Source organism: Canis lupus, chromosome X, assembly GCF_048164855.1.
Source record: "Canis lupus baileyi chromosome X, mCanLup2.hap1, whole genome shotgun sequence".
In the NCBI taxonomy this organism is placed as follows: domain Eukaryota; kingdom Metazoa; phylum Chordata; class Mammalia; order Carnivora; family Canidae; genus Canis; species Canis lupus.
This window is the reverse complement of record NC_132876.1, coordinates 105994344-106013903: the sequence shown is the minus strand read 5'-3', so window position 1 is coordinate 106013903 and position 19560 is coordinate 105994344. Positions and strand designations below refer to the sequence as shown.

General features: G+C 43.8%; 1 protein-coding gene across 1 annotated transcript in view; it reads left to right on the top strand.

Annotated features, from left to right (window-relative positions):
- PTCHD1 (patched domain containing 1) overlaps window positions 1-19560 on the top strand; it is a 56303-nt gene that overhangs the window by 21446 nt on the left and 15297 nt on the right. The window contains exon 2 of the mRNA XM_072815432.1: window positions 15404-16064. Coding sequence (XP_072671533.1) covers window positions 15404-16064 — 661 coding nt within the window. The remainder of the gene's footprint in view (window positions 1-15403; window positions 16065-19560) is intronic.

The following is a 19560-nucleotide window of genomic DNA, read 5'->3' as shown; positions in this document are numbered from 1 at the left end:
TTTTATTTATAAAAACCCCAAACTGGAAACAAACCAAAACGTCCTCCAGCAGGAGAGAAAAATAAATTCTGCTATCTTCATGCAGTGAAATACTACACAACAAAAATAAATGACAGCCTACTGATAAACACGACATGGATGAATATCACAAGCTGTGGGTTGAGTAAAAGGCGGCAGACGCAAAACAGTACATGCGGCATGGTTCGATTTATCAGAAGCTCAGGAATAAGCAAAGCTCATCAATGTTGACAGAAATCAGAATGATTTTGCCCTGGGGGTTGTGGGGGTATCGACTGGGAAGGGGAATGATGGAGCCTTCTGGGGGCTGTAGTTAACCTGTCTTGATCTGAGCAATACTTATGTATAGGTATGTACTTGTGAAATTCACTGAGCTCTACACTTGAGATTTGCATCCTTTACTATAGAAATGTTATACCTCAATAATGAAGAGTATACACACACACATTCTCTTCAGTGATCCTGTTAATAAGGTGCAAGAGTGAGACTACCATCCCAGCAGTGCAGAACATCTAGTGATGGTGAGGAACGACAAGAAAGACGGCCTGAATCTTGGCAGACAAGTCGGCTCAGTTTTCCTGACATCCGACACACTGCCATCATGGAGCCTTTCCACACCTGAACCGGCAGCAGGGCCGACGCATGAAGAATCTGCCTCCACCAGCACGTACTCCCCAGGCACATCACTGCCTGGGAAGGAATCCAGTGAACACATCAGCTGTCTCTCCCACACACCGACCGCCATAACAGCAGAAATCCAGAAATGTAAAGATAGGGACTCTCATCCAACTTGGGCAACATTCCAGCATTTGCTGTCAACAGAGAACACCGAAGCCTGAGACCTTACCTGCTGACATACTCCAGAAGGATGCAAAGAGGCTGCTGTGTCTCTGAGTGTTTTTTTTTTTTTTCCAAATAAAGTAAAAGCCAAAGAAATGCTTGCTTTATCATCAGCAAGAAGAAAGAGGAGAGATCATGTCACTTCGCAGTTCCCTGTTCCCGGCAGGATGCAGGCCTAAGCCATTCTTGATGAGTTATGGTGCCTTCTGGTCATCCGTATACCCTGGACCCAACATGTGATTAGCTTTAAACCTTAATGAAAAGATTGGACTATATCCCAAATGAGGGGGAAGTGCAGCTGACAGCATCGGCATCTACATTCATGAACTTAGCAGAGCCACTGGAGAAATTTCTGTTGTGTACCTACTGTATGTAGTTGGGCATCATCCCCAAAAATGTGTCCACCATCAAAAGACTGAGTATGAAGAAGAGCTCGAAAGATATTAACTTTACTCCCTAAGGGTTGTTTTATTTTGACATGACCATATTGGTGTTTGGGGGGGGGTTGTGGTGGGGGGCTCTAAATACTTTTTTTTTAAGTTCTTATTTAAATTCCAGTTACTTGACATACAGGGCAGTATTAGTTTCAGGTATACAACATAGCGATTCAGTACTTCCATACAACACCCGGTGCTCATCAGAACAAGTGCCTTCCTTCATCCTCATCACCTTTTTCACCCGTCCCCCACCCCCTCCCCTCTGCTGACCAGCAGTGTATTCTCCAGTTAGGAGTCTGCTGCATTTGACTAAATAACTGTATTTGAATACACAGGAAATTAGCACTTGGTTTTAGAATGCTTTAGTGTTTTAGTGAGAACAATAGAAAACTCTAATTCCAGAGGCACTGACCATTGTTAGACATTATCTCAGTTTGGGATCCCCCAGGCGCAGACCTTGAAACAAGAAATTAAGTAAAGGTAGTTAGTTTGTTTGGGAGGTGAAGGGCAACCAGAAACAGGGGGCGGGGGAGGAGGGGAGCACAGGGTAGCAAGACAGGAGGGGGAAGGAGCCTCAAAGGCTGTGTGATCAGGTAGGCCAAGGCTGGAAGCAAGTGGAGCACCCCCCCCCCGCCCTCCCCCCAAGCTCTGGGAAGCGATTTCAAACACACTCACCCATGAATAGTCCCACCCATGGGGAGGGAAACCAGGTATTTCTATGCCAACTCCCATCTGTCATTGGTTGAAGTCTGTTCCCAGGGGGTGTTAATGCCCCAGAACTTCTGGTCTGCCGAGCAGATGGCAAAGTGGGCTCTCTGACAAAGAAGCATGGGTGCTGGCATTTGCAGTCAGGCAGGTGTGCTCTCAAGAGGTAAGCACTAGAGGATATGAACAGGATGCCAAGTGCATCTGCTACAGAAGAACTTGAAGCAATTGGCCAAGAACTTCTGTACTTGTGTGGTCTGTGACTGCACTTTAGCAGCGTACATGCAGACAAGTCCAAGGCCACATGACAGCTAGGTCTGCACATTTATAAACCGACAACTGATAGATGGCACATTAAGACCCAGACCTAGGAAATGCAGCTCAAATGTTTAATCGGTACCATGGAGCTAAACGTTGTCATCAGATTTGACTACCTGGCTTACTCCCCAGGCTAAGCTGTCCAGATCTCTGGAAAGGTAGAGACACCCATGTTCTTCCTGTTTCATGCCAGTATGTCCACTGTGGTTCAGATCTTTTCCGTCTCCCTGCCTCTGCTCTCCAACCTTCCCAGTCTCCCACACTGCAGATAGAGTCATCTCCCACAGTTCTGATCATCTCGTCCCCTGCTTGAAACTCTTCATTGGCCCCCAGCAACCTGCAGGACGAAGTCTGTCTCTCACGTTTAGCAAACAAGGCCCTGTGTGATTTGGACTCAGCCTCCAGCTCTCCTGTTTTCTCTCACCAGCCTGAACCACTTCCATTTCCCCTGATACCCATTTTGTGCCTCTCAGACTTTGCCCATAGTGTCTCCACCAGTTCCATACTCCCATGCCAAGCTTCTGCCTGCGGTTAATTTCTCTTCATTCTTCAGGTGCCAATTTATAAGTCACTTCCTCCAACAAGTCTTCCCTGGTGCCTGAGAGGTTGCCACAGGTGCTCTTCCCTTACCATCTAGCACTTCTCCCATATTAGAACTCCATGCAAATCTTGAAATTGCCTTGCTGTTGTCTGTATCTCTTAGAGTTTGAATGTTCTGTGAAGGCAGAGCCCTATCTGTCTTGTTCACGCAGCTTGACGTCAGATTAACTAATAGCTACTAATAAGTATTCACTGAATGGGTGAATAGGAAGATCTTCCCTCAACTGGTCCCACTTCCTCTCCAACTTTGTATTTCATTGTGCCCCTCCCACTGCTACACACATGCTGTGCACTTGTACATGCACACACTCGAACATATACTAGTCTCTCTGTAGCCCCATTACACCCCCTAGCTACGTCTATCATGGAATTGCAACACTCCATTTTGTGGTTTGCATGTGCTAACCAATTCTGAGACTCTGCCTGAAGTCCTTCTGCTAGACTCTAAGTTTCTTGAGGGTAAAACTACGTCTTGATGTTCTTTATCTTCCCAGGGTTTTTTTTTTCCCCCAGGGTTTATATTAATATCCTACATAGTGTAGGCAATACAGGTTGAGTAAATGGTTCATTGCCATAATTGGTAATGAAATAGAGACAGCTTTCTCCCAACAAAGCAGAAATGCTCTGGTCTCCCACCTGCTGCCTATCTGAGGCCCATCACAGACTTTACATGTGCAAGCCTTGAAAAATTTAATCAGCCAAATTTGTGAGCCACTGCCAGCATTAAACCAAGACAGAATCACCCAGAGTGGCATCTTTGGGCACGAAAGCAATCTTTGCTCCTTCCTGGGTGAAGCCACATCACTGAGAAAACCAAGTGGAAGCCATCTGCCTATTCCAGCATGGCTGGTGCTGGTGTCCTTAGGGCAGGTATATGGAATGTTCTGAGGATGCTAAAGATGCACTTCACCTCTGCATTAGAGAGCAGAACTGGGCTACATGAAAGCCAAATTCTGCAAAACATCAGAGCCTTACCATGGAGGGAAGTTGCAGTGGTGGGAGAAGGGGAAGTAGTCAGAAATGGAAGTAGTTTTCCCAGATGCCTTTTCCTGGAGGACTGTGATTACAGGTTAGTGTCACCTACAGTAAAAGTCTAGGTTCCATCAGCAGTGATGGGTCTGCAAACCAAAGGATTTCCATCGCATGCCCACAGTGAGGCATAAATAGATGAAGTCATATCAGTAGTCACATCCTCTGAGACACTCATAGGTAAGGAGAACATCCTGTTTTGCTTGTGATGGTCCCACATTATGCCTGGTGTTTCCATGAAATTAACAGTGCCCTCCTGCACTCTCAATGTTCTCAGTGTTCCAATCTGGATGATAAATTATATGATCACCCTGCCCACTGACAGCATTAACATGGGGTGGGGACACAGAATCTTCAAATAGACATGACATTGGACATAGGTACATGAGAATTTTTATATTCATCTCTAAACTTTTCTGTATTTAAAAAGAATTCCCCTCCAAAAATATAAATCCAACAAATACACAATAAAAATTCAAGCTACTCTATAATTAAGTATAATAATTATTTCAGTACCCAATCTCCTACCTAAATTGTTTCTCTGCTCTTATATTTTTTAGATTATACTCTAACCATATCCATTTATCTAATGAGATCAGCCATTTGTCTGCAGTGTGTAAGCGACAGGACTAAATTCAATGTCATCTGTTTATTTAAGATGGAAATGATATGCATGTAGCACAGTAGCCTTTGGGTACAAATGAAGTATCATTCAATGTCACCAGAGAAAATATAAATCAGCAAGAAGGAACAAACACAGAAGGTGCAGTCAATATATCTTTGTTGGGCTTCCAGTATGTGCCAGGGATACAGGATGGAGAAAACAGAGCCCTTGCCCTCATGAAGAGTATATATCCTGGTGTTAAACAGCCTTTGGGGAGGGGTGATACCCACATCCTGTAGTATCCCCAACTTCAATCCAGAATTTTGCAATAAATTCCCAAATTGCCAGTCCTTTCTACTAGTATGTTCTGTAGAGTATTGTTTTTTCTCTTTTCCTTCTGCATGTGCGTGGGGCAGGAGGCGGACAGTGACACAGGAAACATTCAAGACAGAAAGGATGCTATTCAGACTGATGAAAGTCTCCTCTCTTTACACATCTGTCTTCTTCATCTCCAGTCGTGCATGCCTGTCATTGGTAACGGGGTTGTGGCTTCTCCCTGAGGTTTGTGTTGTCAATGTCCAGCATTTGCTGGGCCTCGGTGTTCAGTACTTGAGTCTTGCAGCTTCCGCAAGGATGCTTTGTCATGTTCTACCCCTTGACTTTGCTACATCACCACCACTTTCAATTCAAGATTGCTGCTAAACATCTGACACTGTGGCTGGACTGTGCTGAAGCCTAATACCCAAACACAAGTTCATCAGTATCCAAATGGCCAAGGCACAGAAATTAGGTGTGAAGTCTTTACCAAAGGAACTCCCACGAGGGAACAATGTTTCAAGCCCAGGATTTACATGTGGGCTGATCCACATACTAAATCTGTGACCAGGGGCAAGTTATTTAAGCTCATTGAAGCTCAGTTTCCCCACACGCAGATATGGATGTACCATCAACCTGCCTGAGTTGCAACGAGGATTAAATGAGGTAACAGATGCTGCATTCTCTGCACAAAACCCAGCACATAGTAGGCACTTCAAACCTTTTAGTTTCCTCCTTTTGCCCCACCACGGTTCCCTGCCTGGTCTGATGTGCACCATAATCTCAGTAGGCAGTTCACCTGGAAAAGGCGAGACGGCGTGCCCAAGCCAGCATTCGAGCCCAGGCAGACCAAGTCCACCAGGCCAAAATAGGCCACCAACATTAGCACTTCCCAGAAGGGTCAGGGCCAGGGCAAGCTGAATCACACAAACCATCACAGCCTTCACCATCTACTCCACAAGGCCTCTTTTCAGATCCAGAAAAGGAGGGCAGTAGCTGGGGTCACTCCTGTGATTCTTAAAGGCAGTAGTTTTGTTAGAGAAGCTTGATAACAAAACAAAAAAATATTTCCAGTGAAAAATGCACTATCACATGATACACTCATTTATGAACTACATCATGTGCTCAGTCTCGTAAAGCTCATGGTCCATCATTCAGGAGTGTCATGACCATGTCATTAGGTGGGAATTTTTTTCTTAGTTCTTTTATCAGCCATAATTTACACAGTTCTCAAGTTCAGTGCTTATTAGAAACTTAGTAAATCATTGGAAGGAAAAAAAAATGCCAAAGGAGTTCATTCGATAGAGACACTTTTTCATAATTTTGTAGATTGAACATCGTTATTAATTATTGGCAGTTTCAAGTATTTCAAGGATGTGGGTTCTATGGCATTTGACTTTTCTTAAACCAAAACTGCTAAAAGTGTGAATTCTGATTGCATGCAGGCTTTGCATGCTCATCATGCAGTCTTATTTGTGGATGTGTGAGATCTTTCCCAGCACAGAACTGTTGTCTTTTTCCTAAAAGCCTGTCCTGGTACCACCAAACTGTACCTTGAAAGCCTAATAAACTTGTCTGGTACTCCAATGAGGGGAGCCCCAGTTCTGTTAGGACTCTTGGAAAGGAAGAGGGGCCAGGAAGGGGCAAGAATAGACCCTCACCGGAGGTCAGTTGTTAACTACATACAATTGCCAATACTAAACCACTCTGTTACCTACAGAAATGGCCATTCCATATGGCTTAATCCAATCATAAATTCCCAGGTAGACACCTTTTAGATCTTACCACACTTGACCCTCATAGTGACCCTATGACCCCACTTTACAGATAACGAAACTGAATTAAATGCCTAGTCATTGTTTTAGTTTGGGTTCCTCTAAAAGTTGACCCAGAGTCAAGGACTCAAAACAAGTAGTATATCTGGAAGACAATCCCAGGAAGCACCGATAAGAGAATGGCAACATATAGCAGGGAAGGCGAGCAGTAAGTTATAGGGCCCTTGTCAAGCTATTTACCCTCTGTCCAATGGTAGCCTAATCCTGCTGAGGAACTCTGAGAATCCATGAGGAACACGTGCCACAGACTCACCCAACCTTGGGGACAGGGAGCCGGGGTATTTATACAAACTGTTTTTAGTCCTAGCTCCAGGCTGCTTGGGACTAAGATAGCATGTTAATGCCCCAGGACTTTCACATCAGGCTGAAAGTAGGGCCAGTGTATGCTGAAGTCGTGAGAAGACAGGGCCCAGTCGTGCCTGCAATGGTCCCTTAGGTAGAACTGACAGAGGAAGAATTTGAACTTGGGGCATTCTGACCTCAGAACCCATGTCTTTCCCACTAAAGCGCAAAATATCCTCAAAACCCAGGAAAGATCAGGGCCTACAGAACTATTCAGGAACCAACTCTAGGTCATATGTGGACAGCTCTTTTTTTTTTGGCAGAAAAAAGAGCACTGCATGCTTCCCTGCTGTACAATAACTGCAGTCACCTTCATTGCCCTCTAGAATTTACCAAATGCACACATTCTATCACTTCCTTTGGCCCGCCTCTTGCCCATGAGACAGACTAAAATCCACTGAGTCACAAGATTATTATATTCATATATTTACTCCATAACTACTGAGTACATGTAGTAGGAACTGTCCTTTGCAGTGAAGATGTAGACCAAATGGACAAATACACCAGCATGGTATAACTCCTGTTCTAGTGGGGGCAGCGGAATAAAGAAACAGAGATGCGTAATGTAACATCCTATCACAGTGCAGTAAAAAACTCTTTTTTTTAAAGATTTTATTTATTTATTCATGATAGACATAGAGGGAGAAAGAGGCAGAGACACAGGCAGAGGGAGAAGCAGGCTCCATGCAGGCAGCCTGATGTGGGACTTGATCCCGGGACTCCAGGATCGCGTCCTGGGCCATAGGCAGGCGCTAAACCATTGAGCCAACCAGGGATCCCGTAAAAAACTCTTAAGAGAAAAAATGATGGTGATGACGAAGGATACTATTCTTTTTAATTGAGGGTGGGAAGCCAATTACATCGGAGCAGGGAAGTGAAAGAAGCAAGGCTGTGTGGAGAAAGGACATTCCCTACAGAGTTAAGAGATGGTGAGACATGAGTCCCAAGATGTCAGCAAGGACAGTGTACCATCTTGTTGGCTACAGTCAGGACTTAGGTGTTGGTTCTCAGTGCCATGAGGAACCATTGGAGGATTTAGAGCAGGGAAGTGCCATGATATATATCCTTAAAGGCTCATTTTTTAAAAATTTATCTGTAAGTCATGTGGTCAGCAAGCCACAAAACCAGGATTTAAATTCAAGTCTTCTGACTCCTGATCCAGTGCTCTTCCCACTCAGGTTTCACGGTCATTTTCCAGACCTGGGTGTCCTTGGTACTGTTTTTCCTGTCCCTTAAAGACTTATTTGTGCTCTCCTGACCAAATCTTAAAACTGCTGTTGCATATTCCCCAGGCATATGGCTCTTTGGGACTTCTCTTTGCCTCTTGGCCAATCAGCTTTAACATTCTCCCATTTCTGAGAGCATCCTGTCATCTTACAGATAGTCAGCAAAACTCATGACCTACAAAATTGCTCCACCAGAGCCCAATCCTGACCATGAAAGTGAAGTGAGGACAATGGGATTAAAAGATAACCACCCTGGGCAGCCCAGGTGGCTCAGCGGTTTAGCACCTGCCTTCAACCCAGGGCATGATCCTGGAGACCGGGGATCGAGTCCCACACTGGGCTCCCTCCAGGGAGCCTGCTTCTCCCTCTGCCTCTCTCTCTCTCTCTCGCTCTCTCTCTCTCTGTGTGTGTGTGTCTCATGAATAAATAAATAAAATCTTTAAAAAAAAAAAACCACCCTAATCAGAAAGTTTAACATAGCACATTTCCAAGGGTCTTTTCATGGTATCAATGGATTTTTTTTAGTTAAGACCACATGAAAATTTGCCCCAGACTATGGAAATAGAGGTTACCCAATCTCTGCTTCAACACATTGTCTTTCTCCTCCAGACCAATGTGGAATTGGGCCAAAGTTGCAAGGAGATTTTATACTTGCCTTTTCCTTCATCATCACTGTTTTTGGTTTCTAAAATCCCAGATTTATTCACTTCAGATCGAAAGCTGGATTGCTTTTTCAGCCAAGGCTGCAAAGACAAACAGCCTGTTTGAGGAATTACAATGTGGGGCTCTCTCTTGGCTGCTTTTTAGTGTCAACATCAGCAACAACAGTGTTTACCCCCCGGTGGTAAAGCAAGGAGAACAGACACATCCCACTCTCCCAGAGCTCCACTGACTCTATGGTATTGACAGAAGTAACCATTTTCTCTTGTCACTCGGAGCAGGTCAGCCTGACACTGGGCACACATGTATAGAAGAAGCGTGTAGACAGATAGTCACTTGTTTGGCTACATCCACAGCTTAAATTTGGTGTCCTCCAAACATGTAATGTTTCAAAGGCAGAATGATATTTCTGTTCACTTATTAAGGGATGACTAACTTGCTTTTGGCTGCGCTACAAATGAATCACGGTAACAATCCCCAACTTGCGACTTCTGGTGTTCTGATGTAATGCTCTTCTATTAAAAGAAGAGGAAAGAGAGTGGGTGAGAGTGAGATCATGCAAAGACAGGACATAACACTGAGGGAGCTAGCGTAATTGCTGAACTGCGGAGACCAGGTCCATCCACTTCAAGCTGTTTTCTCGTGTCCTGGGTGAGGATCCCTTGCCAGTCAGTTCTTACCCATCTACAGTTGCAGAATATAGGCCCAGATCATGACGTGGAATTTGGAACGATTCGACGAAGAAAATATTTCATTTGGGGGTGAAAACCAGATATTCCTTGAAAGCAGTTTTAAAGCCATTTTGATTTAGTGCCACTTTGAAGGTAGTTATTTGGGGACAAATGATAGAAGTTAGAAAAGCTAACTAACCAACCTCCCTTTTTAAAGTGTTTTAATGGGGGTGCCTGGCTGGCTGGCTGGCTGAGCGGGTAGAGCAGGTGACTCTTGATCTTAAGGTTGTAAAGTTCAAGCTCCACCTTGGGTGTAGAGATTACTTAAAAATCAAAACCTTTAAAAAAATTTTTTTTTCATGAATGCAGCTTATGTGTGACAGGCAGAAGGAGGGGGTAGGAAGTCAAGGAAAGGAAGGCAGCTGCTAAAGGTGGATCATCAGACCGATTCCCTCTGGGGAGCTGGGGACCCTCACCTCCTACCAATCTTGCCTCCCAGGCCGGGGGAGAAGTGGGGGGTTGGACAGCTTGTGGCTGCTCCCAGAGCCTGTTAATTGCCCTGCCTGGCAGAGTGGCCCTCTGGTCTTGACTCTCCACCTTTGCAATAAAAAAAAGAATACAAAGACGAGCCGAAAGGTGTGAAAGATCCCGACAGTGCACGGGGATTTTTCCTGTGTTAATCACTACTCACTCGGGAGCAGACACTTCCTTCCTCCCAGACCCCTTCTGTACTCTCTACAAGGTGCCCCTGCTGTCTTCTGAGGAAGATCTGAGTGTGCCAAGGAGAAGCAGAGAGGAAATTAAACTCTGGCCTGTCGTGACCAGCAGCCCACACTGGCTTTGTCCCAGGCTCTGGCAGAAGGGGATTAGAAGAGCCAGTGCTTCCCCAGAACGGGAAATCACTCAGAGGAGGGAGTCTTTTTTTTTTTCTTCAGTAAACCTATTTTCCCTACTCTGTGGTTTTCTTTCTGGGTTTCATCTACCATCAGATCTGTCATTGACCTAGAAAGAACTTCAGTGTGTTGGAAAAGCATACTTCAAGCAGCTATAATAAATCTCAAATTGATATTTATGAAGTTAACTTTCACTCAGCATCTGATCATGTAGTATGTGGATGTCACTCATCTTAGAATTATGTCGTGTGAGAACCAAAAGGGTCTGTCCGTAAAGATTAGCTAAACCAACCTCCTGTTTTTTTACTGATAAATCCGAGACCTGAAGGAATGACATTCTTTAGGGTCTCTGACACTCCCACGTAAGTAGCGGAAGCCAGACTTGAAGACAAAACTCCTTATTACTGGATTCCATTGTGTCCCACAGCATTTCTGCCTAGTAAGCCTGTCTATGAAAAGTTTTATTTGGCAACCACAGAGGCTGCATGGAGAACAAGAAAAGTCAGTAAGCTCAAAACCCATCCCCTTCGCTACCTGTTGATATTGTCACCTATAGATACTGCCATCTATAGATGAGCTTTGGCTGTCTGGATTATGTCTGGTCTCTTCTTAATGGGCCCCAGATCCCCAAGTATGGCCATCCCACAGCTTGGTCACAGCCATGGCCAATCATCTGAACTGGGCGAGCTGACGGAGCACCTCTCCCCAAATCCTCTCTGTCCCCACCCAAAGTTGTGCTGGGCTAGGGCCACATGGCCTGCCGCTTGCCATCCACAAGATCCCACCCCTGCCCTTCATTCACTGGGTCAGCATAGGTGGGCTTCTGACATTCTTTAGATCTCAATTGCTCCAGCTATAAAATGAGGATAATCATTTAATCATTTCCATAGAGTCTTGTATCAAATAAAATATTAGAACTTTGAAGAAAGTACTTAGCAGACTACTTACTGTTACTGTTATCATTCCTAACCTGAAGGGTGATGAGGGCAAAGAAGCTAACAATTTAAACTGTATGTTCAGAGCCTGGGAATGAATCTCCATTTAACATTCAGTCCTGGCCTCTTTGGCAGCAAATACAGAACAGAAAATATTGTGATCGGGATTGACATTGGATTAGACTTTACTAGCACAAAATGCTTGGCATTGTCTACTGTTAGAATATTCTTTTTGTTTTGAATGTTGTATCTCTTCTGTGATTTCCCATGTGTGAGCACAGGCTTACTACATTCAGAGAAATTATCCTATTATTGACAACAATATCCTATTATGGTAAATTTGATGAGTATTTACTGAATGTGTGTTGAGTGAATTATCTAGAACCTATACACAGTTATGGAAACATGGATTATGTGTAGATTCACATGATAGATTCCAACTATACTAAGGTCAGGACTACTACTTTGTGTCACTTGCGCTTGTTTTTTTCTGAGGGCCTCTTCCTGAGCTCACCAATAAGCTTGTGTAGCTAGAGGTTGTCCATTTTGTAGATGGAGGTGTCTCCGTCACCATTTCACTATCATGGTTTGATCTTTCCCCGGCTTGCTTTCCCCCTTCTGGCTCCAAGAAAAGACATTAATTTAAAGACAAAAATGAAGTCACTATAAACTAACAACTAACCTGTTATCATTTTCACTTTCATTTTCCAGTGCAGAAATTTCAAGTAAGTATACAGAAAAACAAAACAAAACAAAACAAAACAAACAAACAAAAAAAACAGCAACACAGCTTCAATCTCTGGCTTCCTTTTTTTCCCCAGGGAATATATCTAAGAACGCCTACTAATGTCTCTGTTGTCTTAAGTGGGGCTCCTTTAGGAGGTTAAATCAGAGCACTCTAAAACCCTACACAGGCTGACACCCAGGTAGCATGTCAATGTACCTGCCAATGGCAAAGTGGATGGCCAAGACTAGATTGTGTGTGTACTTGACATGTAGTCATAAGAACCAAAGATCAGAACTGAGGACTCTCAGAAGCCACAGAAGGGAGTCTCAGTTCTCCATGCCTCTTATTATCCTCTCACCTCTTATCCCACAGTAGAAACCCACAGACACCTCCTGCCAGGTAGGCGGCCTCAGCCAACACCCCCTCTCTGGATGCTTTGTCACTCAGCATCTCCCTGCCACTCAGAAGCAAGAGTGACACATGTTCTACCCACCTCTCCATTGGAAATTCAAAGCAGCTGCATCTCACAGAAGCTCTGGTACTGAGAATTAAGAAACATTCCTTCTCAAACTTCACTAAGAACTCCTTTCTCCCAAGTCTCCATCCTATGATCTGGTGTACAGGAGTTAACATGGTGCATGCTTTCTTTGGCCTATGGTCTCAGGGATCATAGCAGCAGACCTTCAGAGTTGGCACATCATTAAATAGTTTAAAACTCCCCACCCAGCAGTGCATGGTCGCCTTAGAGAATGGATGGAAACTATCCCTTTGCTATAACTGGGTTCAGCCCTGTGGCTTAACACCATCTTATTTGGCAATCTTTTTCTCTTGACATATTTAGTAATCACTCTAAGGGAGATTTATTAGACTGCTCATAGGAACAAACAATGCACTAAATATTACACATATGCATGCTTTCAATACCACTCCTTTTCTAGCCTATTCTGAATCTTTCCCCAAAGTGTTTCTTTGAACACTTATCAAAACTCTCTCTTGTCTTTAAATTCCTCTTGGCTCTTCCCTCCCCTAAAATAACTTTATATTTCAGATTTATTTTTGTAGTTAGAAGTTCTTTTAATCAAAATTTACTGGGCCATGCTTAGAGAAGAATGGATAAAATGGATACACTCAGTTTAAGATCATTGAAGATATCGTGCCCATCATTAATCCCAAAGCACCAAAACAAAAATTTAGCATATGGTAAGGGTTTTGTGAAAATAATCTCTTAGGTATCTCTGGGAGATCAAAAGTGTGTGTGTGTGTGTGTGTGTGTGTGTGTGTAGGAAAGAACTCAAAATTTTCAGCCAAACATAATATAGTGAAGCATTTCCTGAACCTGAGGGCTGATGCCCATGAGGAGATATGGGGGAGGGTGCGCTGAAAATTAGGATTAGCAACTCATGCTCTGTGCTAACTAGAGGACTTTGACAGCTGGTACCCCTCCGACATTTTCAAAAAGCATAATAAATATCCCACTCACCCTGGCACACGCACAGCAAAATGTCTTCACAAATAATCCATCCAGAGCAGATTTAAGAGAAAATATATCAGGGTCACAGAGATGCTCAGAAGGTTATGAGTAATAATGGCACAGTCACGGTGTGGCAACTGGATGTTAAACTTTATTCCCACTACATATGAAATGTTCTTCTTCACTAGAAGAAGATACACAGTGAGTATCTCTGTGCCTTTGAGAACCCACTCAGTGCTAGCCACAGGCATAATCATTTACTTAACACTCAATTACATGTCTACCACTGGCCTCATTTTGCTGACTGGGCACATTTTACAGAGATAAGGCCTTATTTTCTCACCTTAGACTGTAGAGTACATATACTCCTACATATCTGAACTTGAGCAACTGCGATTTTTTAGGCAACCTTAGCACTTGGCCAGTGAAAGCACCAATTTAAGCATTAGTTGCTAGCAAGAACTTTGATTCAACTACCAGCGTTATTAACCTAGAGGTGTGTGGTGAGGGGCCAGGAGCACAGGTTCCAGAGCCAGGCTACCTGGGTTAGCCTATGTGTCCTTACTATGTGTGGGACCCTGGGCAAGCAACTGTGTCTCACTTTCCTCATTTGTAAAATGAGGCTTTTACTTGTACCTACATCATAGTTTCTTGTAAGGACAAAATGAGTTGATCTGCGTAAAAGGCCTAGAACTGTGCCTGGCATAAAGGAGGAGCTGTTAAATGAGTGCTTGTACTCCCACTGTCCACTGTGACCACAGGTGTATAGAGCTTGGACATGGCAAGTCTGACTTGGGGAGGGGTGTGTAGAATACATCCCACTGTGCTTCTTTAGCATGACCACCATGTATCCCAGCCAGTCTCTCGCTCTTCCGTTTCCCTTCCCATATAAGCAGACAAGGAAAGCCAGAGAATATGAGGTCTCTCAAGGTGAGCCTCCTGCCTTTTATGGCACCGAGTGACAGAATTGGATGGGGAAGTCATTTAGGGGCCCTAGAAGTTGGCAGCAGGGGATGGGCCTACCGAAGACCTCTGCACTTGAAACTGTACCCTAGTTCACTTTGTACATTATATCTTCTAGATGGTGGACGTATGTGAGATTTTCAGACATTTATAGACCAGTTTGGTCACAAATAAAGAAGAGAACCTGTGGAAATAATGCTGTGCCTTAACCCAGCACTGCGCAAACAGTACCTTTATCAGAATCTTCCAGAGAGCTTGTGAAAACCCAGATTCCCAGGCCCCACCCCAGAGCTTTCTGATTTAGCAGGTCTGACATGGAGCCTGACAGTTTTCATCTCTGACAAGTTCTCAGCCTCTGCTGATGCTGCTGGTTTTGCATCCTTACTACCTAGTTTCTTTTTATTTATTTATTTTTATTTATTTTTATTTTTTTAATTTTTATTTATTTATGATAGTCACACACACACACACACACAGAGAGAGAGAGAGAGAGAGAGAGAGAGAGAGGCAGAGACACAGGCAGAGAGAGAAGCAGGCTCCATGCACCGGGAGCCCGATGTGGGATTCGATCCCGGGTCTCCAGGATCGCGCCCTGGGCCAAAGGCAGGCGCCAAACCGCTGTGCCACCCAGGGATCCCCACTACCTAGTTTCTAACCTAAGGTTATAACATTTAATTTGAACTCTTTACCTTAGAGAGGACACAAGTGACTCTGTCACTCCCAAAAAGAGAGATCTGAATCCACAGAGCTAATGCCATGTATTAATGTCTTATTTTTTGGAAATAAACACTGACTTTCATTTTTTCTCCCATAGTTGCATGCTGCTGTGACCAGGATCCAGGTTCCAAGGCCTGGTTTTAATTACACGTTTGCCCACATATGTATCCTGAATAACGATAAGACTTGCATCGTGGATGACATAGTGCATGTTCTGGAGGAGCTAAAGAATGCTCGGGCCACCAACCGGACCAATTTTGCTATCACATACCCGATCACTCACTTAAAGGATGGGAGGGCAGTGTACAACGGACACCAGCTTGGAGGCGTCACAGTGCACAGCAAGGACCGGGTAAAATCCGCAGAGGCTGTCCAGCTCACCTACTACCTGCAGTCAATCAACAGTCTCAATGACATGGTGGCTGAGAGGTGGGAGTCCAGCTTCTGCGACACTGTCCGACTGTTCCAGAAATCCAACAGCAAAGTCAAAATGTACCCTTACACGTCCTCCTCACTGAGGGAAGATTTCCAGAAGACCAGCCGTGTATCAGAACGTTACCTGGTCACCAGCCTGATCCTGGTGGTCACCATGGCCATCCTGTGCTGCTCTATGCAGGACTGCGTCCGCAGCAAACCCTGGCTAGGCCTGCTCGGGTTGGTGACCATAACCCTGGCCACTCTCACCGCGGCCGGGATCATCAATCTTACTGGTGGGAAATACAATTCCACCTTCCTGGGAGTCCCTTTCGTCATGCTAGGTAACTACTGCCCTTCCTTTCTTTTATTTCCTCCTTCTGGTGGTGGTGACTGGGTTCCTAAAAGACAGGGAGTAGCCATCTAACAACTTCGTTTTGTTGATAGTGTCTTCCTTTTGCCCAAAAGCCCTGGAACTGATTCTATAATGTGCTGGCCATTGGCAAGGGGCAACCTTATTTAGTATTTACCAAAATAACTTATGCCACAAGTCTAAAGCCCTGAGTCTCAGCCTTGGTTCTCTGTTAAGTAGCTGTGTGGCAATTAGCAGATATTTATCTTCTCTGGCACCCCATTGTCTTAGGTGGGGCTTCCCCAGAAGCAGACCCTGAAACAAGGATTTAGAGAGAAGAAGTTTATTTGGGAGGTGAGCCCAGGAAGCACCAGCGTGGGAGTGAGAATATGAGTCACAGAAGGAAGAAAATTCAGACTATGTTAATGGGCAGGTTACTGCTTTAGGCACCTGTAGCTCAATCCCACTGGGGGCCTTTGGGAGACTTAACAGAACATACCTGAGAGAGGTCTTCCATGAGGGGTGAGGAAGCCACAATCTGGGCCATGTACCCAGAAACCCTGTGTGATTCATGGACGGCTCTCCCCAAGGAAGACTGAGTACATTCCTGCAGCCACAGAAACCCTCAGGTGGATGGCATGTGTAGTGAGAAGCCTTCTGTGAGCTCAGGAACAGTGAATTGGAGGGCACATGGGTTGGGCACTGACAGGATCTGCTCCCCTCAGCGTCCCCACCCTATGGATGGAATGGATGGGAGTATCACAAAAGGGGGTGTGATAAATGTACAAGAACTCTGAAAGCAACAAGTGAGACATAAATGAGAAGGTACCTCTTTCTTTGTCCTTGCTGTATAAACTCAGGAGAATGCTTAAAAATGACGGTATGAGAGTCCCAGTATATTTTCTCTCGGGGCTGCAGGAATTTCCTGATAGAGGTAACGATTAAAACAAAGCCAGAGTGATTACAATACAACATCAGTTGCTCTGTTCATCTGGTCCTGAATGTGGCATATCCAGCAAGCCTGACGGCAGGGTTCTTGTGGACCAAGGGTTCCAGGGGCTCACTTCTCCCTTTTTTTTTTTTAAATTTTTATTTATTTATGATAGTCACAGAGAGAGAGAGAGAGAGAGAGAGAGGCAGAGACTCAGGCAGAGGGAGAAGCAGGCTCCATGCACCGGGAGCCCGATGTGGGATTCGATCCCGGGTCTCCAGGATCACGCCCTGGGCCAAAGGCAGGCGCCAAACCGCTGCGCCACCCAGGGATCCCCCTCCCTTTTTGTGACCATTTCTCATTGGTTCCTTTAGCAAAATTAAAATGTCATTGGGAATCAGATACTGACATGACAAATGAAGTGACACTTTTCATTGAATGAGAAAGAACTATGGTTGAGTTCATTAGAATGCCTAATGCCCTGTTTGGGGGGAGCGGAAGGAAAGAAAATAATTTACTTAGGAATCTCAGCTGCATTATGGTTACATTATAAGCAGGGTGGTGGAGTTGCAAGGTCGCGGAATGCGTGCTGCCCTCCATGCTCTGAGGCCTGTGGGAATGCAGACTTAGGCAGTAAAACATACATGGTAGCTCCTGGCAAAGGGGGCGCTGCGGAGACCAAGCAAGTTGCACATTCATCAGATGGCTTGCTTATCGCCGCCAAATACGAGAGAAGGAGGCTGCCATACTTCCTCCCTAATTCAGTCCGTGAAGAAGGCAGCATAACTTGCCTCTTGAACCCCAAGACGTCATGCACCGATGATGGGATCCACGGTGGTTCCTTGAAGACTCAGTGTACCTGGGTAGTAGCTTCCTTGGAGGTTTGAGTCAAGGCTTCTTTAAATGAAGAGGTTTTGCCCATGACTAATTCCATGCTTGGGTTTTATTTTTTGGCTTTTCATTTTAAAAATGCAGCACTTTTATTCTGATTGTTTTTGGGGCAAGAAGAAAAACAGGAATAAGGAAAGAGTGGGGAACTGATGGGAGACAGTGGGTTTTTAAGATCATGAAGAAAGAATGTCAGGGCTAGAAAAAGGATTATTGGCCCAGGTTTGATGACACTCCAAGATGTGACCAGTGAGCCCAAAGTATGATATGCTATTTACAACTTCCTAAAAACTAATTGCATAAAGTAAAATAAAACTTCAATATTTAAAGCTTCCTAAAAATATTTTTTAAGTAAAATAACATAGCAATAGTCAAAACTTCTTAAAACTAATTTCACCAAGTAAAATGAAATGGAATATTAGAAACTTCTCTTAATTAATTTTATTAAGTAAACTAAGTTATGATATTTAAGATTTCTTAAAACTTATTTTTGTACTTCCTAAAGAAGTTTTAAGCATCATAAATAAAAGCACAAAAAGGAACATACCAGCTAGTTATCGGTGCAAAGATGTAAGAGATTGGATGCTGTTAGCTGAGAAGTGGCTTCAGAAAAGTCCACAAATAGTAATGCCACAACTCCACAGAGACTGGCTATCACTGAACTTGACGTCAGAGTTCAATTCAGAAAAATCTGGCATTTGTGGTGAAAGAGAGCAAGCGCTGCAGGTACCCAATACTTCCTTGTTTGCAATTTGAGAGGAAAGTTACACGCATTGATTTGATGGCAGTTTTCCCTGCTGACAATCAGTATGCAACCTTTCTGTACACTTTCAGCCCAAAGAGATCTCAAATTACTTAGTCACAACATGAAAGGAAGCTATGCATTTTAGTAGCTAAAGGCCCATTTGCAATAAATATTTTGCACCATGTAATGGGTGCTTAATATGCTCATAAAACCAACAGTGCCTGGATTTAGGATGGTCACTTTTCTGTGTTTCGCAGATAAACTTCATTCTCAGAATGTTATTGTGAAATGAAATACAAGCAAAAACATGTTCGTAAATGTTGCAGTTATGGCCAATGTTTAATTCCGGATTTTTGATGACCAGCCCTAAAATGCCACTAAATATTTCAAATGACCAAGGAACAATGCAGTGCTAAGGGTTTTGCAGTATGAGTCCATAAACTGTCCAGTTTTAAATTTTGTCTGTCTATAACATAGAATGTCTATACTTAAACTAAGATTTAAGCAAAACTTCTTGATTTTCTATGTTATATAAATACAGTATCAAATAAAAACTTAAAACTATATGGCCTCATTTAAAAGGAAAAGTATCTTAGAAAAAGTCTTTAATACAGAGATTTCCTTGGCCAACAACAGGTCTATAATGTGATAAACACTATATTTAAAATTCAGCAAACTAAACATTCTCAGTGTGATGCCGGTCACATAAGGCCAGATCCAGCCAAATGCCAAAATGGCAGTAGATTTAGAATGGAAAATTTTAAGACCACGTGTGTCAAGCAGTATTAACCTGACAAAATTCCAGAATAGGAAAGAATTTGGATAAACTCTGAGAGTTCGCCATAATGGGATGTGACTGTGTGTTTCTAGCCAAGATGATACGTGACATCTCTGGCAATAAGAATATATCCTACACAGATGAAT